The sequence below is a fragment of the Morone saxatilis genome, unplaced genomic scaffold (genome assembly GCF_004916995.1).
Source record: "Morone saxatilis isolate NCDOM2014 unplaced genomic scaffold, NCSU_SB_2.0 Contig2, whole genome shotgun sequence".
In the NCBI taxonomy this organism is placed as follows: Eukaryota; Metazoa; Chordata; class Actinopteri; family Moronidae; genus Morone; species Morone saxatilis.
In genome coordinates this window covers 3,883,755-3,892,275 of record NW_023339762.1, presented here as the reverse complement: position 1 = coordinate 3,892,275, position 8,521 = coordinate 3,883,755, and the positions used below count along the sequence as shown (strand labels likewise).

Below are 8,521 nucleotides of genomic sequence, written 5' to 3'. Positions count from 1 at the left end.
ATCTTGCCCCGTCAAATATTCTCATTGTACAAATTCCCTTCTGCCAATGCAAACTCACTAAAGAGTATTTATCAGTTACTTTACAGAATCCATATGAAGCACTCTTCCAATCGGCATAAATTAGATCCGACACCGTGCTTTACATCAGTTCAAGCAAACTTCACAGAGAACAATGAGGGCAAAACATCATCACACATCTATTATAACAAATCCTTGTCTATCTCAGCTAAAAATACAAAAACATAGAATCTGTCAGCATGTTAGCGTGTCGTTCACCACCGAGCCTGCTTGTGAAAAACACAGATATATATACAAATATAGGGTGTGAGTTGACTACGTGCTTTTGGATTTGAATGCATAAGAGACCCAGGACTGCAACATCACTGCACACACACACACAAACAAAGACACAACACACACACACACACACACACACACACACACACACACACACACACACACATACATTTTTAAAATGTTGCCAGTCAAAATGTTATCACCACACATGGATAAATCTGACGTCTGTTGTTCTCATCATCGGCAGTGCTGTTTGATGATTTTGTGTTTCAGATGTATGATTACAGTCTAGACATGTGGAGCTTGGGCTGTATGCTGGCCAGTATGATTTTTCAGAAAGAGCCCTTCTTCCACGGACAAGACAACTACGACCAGGTACCTCTGACACGCACTGCGCCGCTCCCACACACTAGCACACAACAGCAGCACATTTGTATCAAATGAGACACACGAGGTAAAGGTCATTCATTAAAGATTCCATGCACGCATACTGAAAAACACAGGAAAACAAATCTAATAGTTTAGCTTGCTTTTCTGCACACGCAGGGCTGTTTGGGGCATCCTGTGTCTCAGTTAGGCACAGGAAGTCCCAAACGTAATGGAGACAACATGTATTTGTATCCTGGACCTTTATCAGATGTAGTACCTCGCTCTCAAGTGTCAACAGTAGCAACAGGAAGGGGGCTCTGTCGAGTTTCTCACAAGGGGGAAAATAAATGCTGTCTTATCAGGGACAAGTAAAACCAACAAAGAAAGAATAATCTTCTTGAATAGAGTTTTATTTGTGAATAAATGTGTCAACCATAATGTGATAACATTTGTTCATATTTCAGAGTGGTACACAGCTTTTAAACTTGGTGTGTTTTGTTTTTTAAGTTGGTGCGAATTGCCAAGGTCCTGGGGACAGACGAGCTCTTCGGCTACCTGCGTAAATACCACATTGAACTGGACCCGCGCTTCAAAGACCTGCTAGGACAGTAAGTCCACTCTGACTTTGCCTCTGGGATTCCCATCACATTCTGCTTATTTTTACATACAGAAGCTGCTCTGGGGCTGAATGTAGTGTAGAAGTCAAATTAGAATACAGGCTAAAAATATCCTGAAGGGCAGCAAAGAAACGTAGTATGAATATCAGAAGAGCCTCTGCCCTGATAAAGTCCTTGAGGAAAATACTGAAACTGCTAATTTGATATTTTAAAACTTTCAGCGTGCATATGCCCTCTTCTGACTCACACGCAACACTTGTGGTAGTAGTCAGGAAATCTTTAAAGGTATTTTTTTCGACATGGTATGGATGGAATTTGGTTCAGCATTGAGTGAGAGCACTGCAGCTGCAAAACAAGCCACATAATCCTTGTGGGCAATTGCGCACTGTCGAAGTACGTCCACAAAAGTGCTTGTTTGCCACTGAGTGGCTCAGATTGTTATTATGTCTGTATTATAGGTATAAAATATTTGCAGCATCCGTTTTACTTAGTTTATTTCCACATTTATTTAATTTTGCTTTTGTTTTCTTTGACTTTTTTTTAACAAATTGTTATGTTTCTTGGTATCACTGCGAAGTGTCGATAGAATCATCATCTTTATCTAAATCCTTGGAAGACACACTGAGGGAGAACCCTAATTTATAATAGTCCGGAGGTACAAACATAAAATAAAAAAACACATAGAAACATAAAATAAGAGCACAGTAAAAACATCTGAGAAGCTAGGAGGTAGTAACGAAGAATACTTGGCTAAACAAGGAAAAGGTGCAGGAATTTACAAAGAGGTAAACAATAAAAAGATTAAAAACAAAAACATTTAGAATCATTCAGCAATTGGACCGTCTTAGCGATATTTCTGAGGACTTCTTAAAGCTGCAGTAGGTAAATAGGTTATCTAATTTTTTTAGAAAAATAACTTCTTGTTATATTTGCTTTGTTTCCTGACAGTAGTACTGTACATGAGACAACTGGCCATGAACGAAAACAACCAATCAGAATCAAGAAAGATAGTTGATTAGAGTCTCATTCTCAGGGAGTCAAATACAGACAAATACAGAAACAAACTTTGGAGCTCACAATGAATGCTATTCAGGCATAATGAACAAAATGGGTCACTATCAGTAGGCGTCCCCTCAGCAGCTGTGTGTGTGTGTCTGTGTCTGTGTGTCTGCAGGCAGAGCAGGAAGCGGTGGGAACAGTTTGTGCAGACAGAGAACCAGCACTTGGTGAGTCCTGAGGCTCTGGATCTGCTGGACAAGCTGCTACGCTATGACCACCAACAGAGACTGACCGCCACAGAGGCCATGGAGCACCCCTACTTCTGTAAGCAAGACACACACTGCCACACAGCTTCCTCAGGCAACACACAACAGGAAATGTGCTCAGTATTAAAGCTGAACCTCTGGCTCCTTTTTCCATTTATAACCTGAGTGTTGTTCTGGCTTTTAAAATGGTCCTAGTAGCATTAACTTAAGTGTGAAACCGTGGTTTCTCTCTCCTCCTGCAGACCCAGTAATAAAGGAGCAGTCTCTGTCAAACTCCGACAACAACATGGTTTCCAGTGGCAACACTACGGCGCGGTGAAATGCAGGTAACACTAAACTCACTGGTCACTTTTATTTTTTATTTGTTTTACATGTTTTTTTTTTAATATTCAAAAGGGACTGAGAAACACTTTTTTTTAAGGTTATGTATCCCATGTTCTACTGTCAGAATACAGTGAAAGATTCAGCAAATATGAAAAGAATTATTATAAAGGTTACCTACTGCACCCACCTCATTGGATTTGTCAAACACTAAGCCTATTAAGAATGTTTGTCTGTTAAAAATATAAGAAATGCCTAGTACAGACAGAATTGTATAAAAAGTTTGTAAAAATATCAGGAAACCTCTGGTGCAATATTGACTAAACTGAAACTAGAGGCTGCGGCTCAAAATGAATCTAAATCACTAATTTTACCCAAACCTCCTGCAGTTATTGTGTTCACTATTTGGGCTTATTTGACAGTTTATCAGTTGTTCTGTATTGTTATTGTTATGCATTTAATATAATAGGAAATAAATAAAATATGGGGTTGTCAGTTTACTCAATGATAGAAAAGGGGTCCCTTAAGAAAAAAGGTTAGGAACCACTGGGTCAGAGGACTGCATTATTAATGGGTGACAACATTTTTGCTATCACTATTCACAGTGTAGTAGACTGGGAAAATCCAACATAAAATGTGATGATTTGTGTGATCATGTCCCGTCTTTCTTTTCCTCCTTCTCACTCTCTCTCTTACGTTCTCTTTCTCTCTACAGAAGTAAAAGAAGAAGGATGTTTGTTACCTCAACTTTGTACCCGGTTGTGACAGTAACTTTGACAAGTGTACAGTGACAATGGATCAAAGTAACTCTGACCAGTTACCAACACGGATTATTGTATACGGACCACAACCACACACAACAAACACCCACCACCACACACAACACACACACACCCAACACACACACACACACATATTGATGCAAGCACACCCTCGATACAAACACACATGCAGACATGTATACATACACCCTCCTCCTCTGTATCAGTCTGCGATTGGCTTGTCCTGGTTCCCTGTCCAACAGCCTGACCAATGAGCTTGAAGCTGCTCCCCCATCATCCCCCAAAACATCTTTTTTCCTCCCAGCTCAGTCTCATGTAGGTCAACAAGGACAAACTACTTTTAAAGACAATTCAGTCCCTCCTCCTCTCTATGTCTCATTTTTGTCATCCCCTCTTTGTTTGCATCAGCATGGAGAATGAACAGGAGTGTGAGCCTGTACAAGTACCAACCCCCCACCCCAACCTCCTCTGACCTGTTCATCCGTCCGTCTGTCTGCCCCCCCTTCCTCCCTCCCCATCATGTTCCCCAACAGACAGACAGATGTCTTAGCACTACTCCAGTTCTGAAAGTGGCATGGTGGACTCTCTCTAGATAGAATGATGATGATGACGATGATGATGATATAATAATGATATTTAATCGGAAAATAAATATTTTTATTTTAGATGAACTCTGCCTTGTGGTCTAGGTGGATTATTTATCATTTTGGAGGGTATATGACAGCACTTACACTTGCCTGCTAAAGAATAGCATAAAATTTTTACAGATGGGGTTCTAACAAAACCACTGCAAATTCCAAACTAGTCCTGCAGTAAACCTTTCATGAAGAGTTTCTGATTCTACTTGCATTGTCATTGTTGGAGGCTGTGGTTTGTGGCCGCTGTTTGAATTGTATTGCTATTGTAGTTTTCTTTTATTTTATCCACCCCGTTCTACCACTTGGAAGGTAGACTAAATAATGCTTGCTCCATTGTAAATTACTTTCAGTTTGGATGGTATTTAGCCCTGCAGGTAGGAAAGCAACATCTGCTGCCCACCAGAAAACAGTCAATAACATTATTAATGTAAAGTTACATTTATATAGATATTTTAAATGTAATGGGCATCATAAAAATGTAGTATGTTACAGCAAACATGATACATATAATAATGATACTATAAATGATTGTTATTTTTAAAAGAGATTTTTAAAAAAGAAAGAAAAAAAAAAATAGACAAATTTGGCTGGATTCTATAAAAGCCAGAAGTGAACTAAGAAAAGAAGCCAGTTTCATTGCTGAAGCTTGAGCCAATATCTGACTCCACTACAAATTAGGCCCAAGTTCCCATCCATACTTAAGAGATTTAAAAACAGATGCTTGCCATTTATTTTTTTTGTTTGAATTTGCCATTCCTTTTTCAGCATACCCCCACTCACACAACCACAGAGATGGGTGATCCATTGAAACCTTCACTGCTCTATTTAAACCCAACCTGTAACCCCTTCTGAATCATACATATGTAGCCAGAAACTGGAACCTTGACTAAATGTTCAAATGACCTGTCAATGTACAACCTGCACCACAACAGAGCCACTGAGCCTCTTTAATGGAGCATGGACACCAATCAGGCTGATTGAACTAAGTATGTAAGTGAAGCGGTTTGAGTATGAAAGCGAAGCTTTAGTTTGTGTACTAACTTGTAAGCCAGGTTGGATGTATGTCGCTCTCTAGTTTTTCAATACCAAATCACTTTACGTACTAACTACAGCACAAACAGCGGTCAGATTAAAAGGGCCTGGGCTGCGTTGAACGTAGAGGAGAATATTAGCAGTAAAGTGTCAGATATATCCTTCAGAAGTAGGTAGAGAACCAAAACTGAGCTAAAGAGGAATAATGGGAACCTGGGATTTATCAGTGGACAAAAATGGACTGGGAATTAAGGTACTGTTGCCTCCATGTCTGCTGATGTGTAAAACAGCAATGTGTATACAAGTCCCATGTATACTAACGTCAAAGTTTGTTGTTGCACAGCTTTTTTTCGCTGGCCCATAGTGGCCAAAAATCAGTTAATGCAGCCTTAAACCATGATGGCTCTTTAGCAGTTAATATTAGTTTTTGGCTAAAATGTATGTTCACTGCATATCCATAACTTTAATCTGATTTCTTTCTGGGAACACACTGATGAGAGTGGAACTGAATCCAAACAAAGTTGCGTGCCGCCGAAACAATGAGCTGAAAGATTCTTAAAAACTCCAACAAGTGAGAGGAACTGTCGTCATTTGATTCATTGGTAATTTGAATCTTAACTAAACTTATCCACTATAATAAGGACAGTGTTCATTAAGACACATTCAGCATCTGACAATACGCCGATTGCATTTTATACAGACATTTACATCTCACCATGGTACTATTTTATCTTCAGAGGCAGAAAAAGCCTTTAATTGGCTCCAAATGGATTATTTATGGTTAGTTCTGGACTGCTTGTTGTTGCGAGAGAATTCATTAAAATGATATTAAGTTCTTTTTTAATAACCCTTCAGATGTAGTTATCACAGGAAACAAACACTTTTCAGTAAATCTCCATCTCTACCTTCTTGCTACCAAGGCTCAAGTCCCTTTTTATGTACCATCGCTGGACCCTCTACTCAGAAAAATCCCAGTACCTCCCTCATAACTTTCCACAATACAAGGCACCATATCTCCCTATATCTTGTGTTGATATATTACGTATAGTGGGCAAAGCACCTACCTCCATTCCTTACATTAGAAGTTTTATGACTTATTTAAAATTAATGGTCCAAATCTTCCTTATTACCATTAAATTCCCATCTAGTTCCATTGACATTTTCCTAGTCTTAGTGGTTTATCACAAATAACTATTTTGGGTCTTTACAAGCGTATGGGTCATGGTCGCCATGTGGATGAGGGAGGGTAGTAAGTAAATGATGCCAATCATAACATGTTTTCCCTCGCACAGACTGTGGTATGATGAAATCGCCAACTGCCAGGGTAGCTCTCTGTGATGGTGATGTAAACTGTCTGAATCTCAAAATAAAATAAAAATTATCACAAAAAACAAAATTTGATTAGAGCTGCTTTGATTTGTAGACATTAGACAATGCGTCACCAATGTTATTTTATTGGTTTAATGATCAATTGAAAATGAAAACATCAGCACCCAGGGGAACATTTTGCATGGTGAGTATACAGTAATAGAGTACAGGTCGATGCTTCCCACAGTAACCTGTTTTCACTGGGATGAACAGCTGCCTGTGGTCTGCATTGCTGTTGGCAGGTATGACTTGTGTCTCTTGCAAATTTCGTGGCTGCCCAGTTAGTGAGGAAACGCAAGCTTTATTTGCATGATTCAAAATAATAGCTCTCTCAAAGAACTGTTCCAATTCACTTTTGTTATAATAAAATAATAAAATTGCAATAAAGGAACCTGACCAGACTCAAGCCAGGGATATTGTAGTTAAGTGGTTGATTTTTAACATCCAAGATATTGAGGCTGACCCTGTGCACAAAATGATTTCTCACAGTGAACCGCCTTTGTTTAGAATACAATCTGAATTTTGCTCCATTAGAGACTTTCTGACAAATTTTTGCATTACGCAAAAGATTTCATAGAGGCTGTGCTGCCTAGGAATAGAAGTAACTTGGTGGCCTGTGAAACCTTTCGAAAAACGGGAAAGGCTCTATCTAAAGCCAGTGTTAGTTTGTCCCATTCTGGGCTACTGTAGAAAATATGGCAGTTCAACATGGCGGATTCTGTAGATAAAAACAGCAGGTACCAAAAAACACCATTAATTCTTATTTTCAGGTCATACCCTGATCAAAACATAGCTATGAATATTATATTCCCATTTCTGACAGTATAACCATTTAGAATGTTACACACTGGAGCTTTAACATTGCAAAAATGGGCATTTTTAAATTTTCATAATAAACCTTTTTCACAGCAGCCAATTTTGACATGAAATAGATAGGTAAACACAGGTCACCATTGATACTAATAAGGTTCTGTTCCAGTCAAGTCAAAACAGAGTTCAGGGTGCTGCTATTGGCAGGTTGGCATTGGAAAAGCTGCTGCTACACTAAATGAAAGAGAATCTTTTGTTTGGCCTACTATTCCAAATCAAAATGGCTGCTGTGTCAACACAATCTACCCCTTGTATCCCATGATTGTGTGTCATCATGTATTTTGAAGGAGATCAACAAGAGATACACCCACTTTAAACATTTTCTACTGTCTTATTTTAGAGGAGACTGCGGATGACTTTTGTTTGTTATTTCGGGATTTTGAGTTTGCACAATTCAGTTTCATATGGGGGAGTATTTTGAAAATTCTTCCTTGCTGGTGTATTGAGGTTCCTGTGAGAAGGTAGAAAAATGCATTAACCAATCTAAAATTATATGAAGATGATTTTAAAGATGAACCCTGCCAGTGTGACATTAACAGTACTGAAATTTTGTGTTACTGCGCTATTCAGGATTTTTACTGGGATGCTTAAATTTAAAGGCACACCAGTGAACACTAATATTTACTCTTAGTAGCATTTGTTGTTGTTATCTGTGTGTGTGTGTGTTGTGTGTGTTGGGTTGTGTGTGTGTGTGTGGGTCTCTAAAGTATCAGCTTCCTCCTTGTATAGAAACCAGAGATTTGGCTTCCTGTTCTACAACCTGACTCCTCAGTCACGTTCAGGTACATTCTCACACACATATAGAAAGAGACACATATACCCGGATGCACAAGAACACTGTGTTATCCTTTTAGATCATCTTGGCCATGAAACATTCAGCAGCAGACTTGTATGATCAGCAGTGGCCGCTGTCCGGTCATAGGGCCCCCCAGTCTCTGGTCTCTCTGTCTCACACACACACA

At 39.1% G+C, this 8,521-nt stretch overlaps 1 protein-coding gene across 1 annotated transcript in view; it reads left to right on the top strand.

The window, feature by feature from the left end:
• Positions 1 to 3,718, top strand: part of csnk2a2b (casein kinase 2, alpha prime polypeptide b) — a 10,632-nt gene extending 6,914 nt beyond the window's left edge. The window contains exons 8-12 of the mRNA XM_035665755.1: positions 571 to 672; positions 1,174 to 1,274; positions 2,458 to 2,606; positions 2,791 to 2,874; positions 3,585 to 3,718. Coding sequence (XP_035521648.1) covers positions 571 to 672; positions 1,174 to 1,274; positions 2,458 to 2,606; positions 2,791 to 2,867 — 429 coding nt within the window. The 3' untranslated portion in view covers positions 2,868 to 2,874; positions 3,585 to 3,718. The remainder of the gene's footprint in view (positions 1 to 570; positions 673 to 1,173; positions 1,275 to 2,457; positions 2,607 to 2,790; positions 2,875 to 3,584) is intronic.
• Positions 3,719 to 8,521: the final 4,803 nt, after the last annotated feature.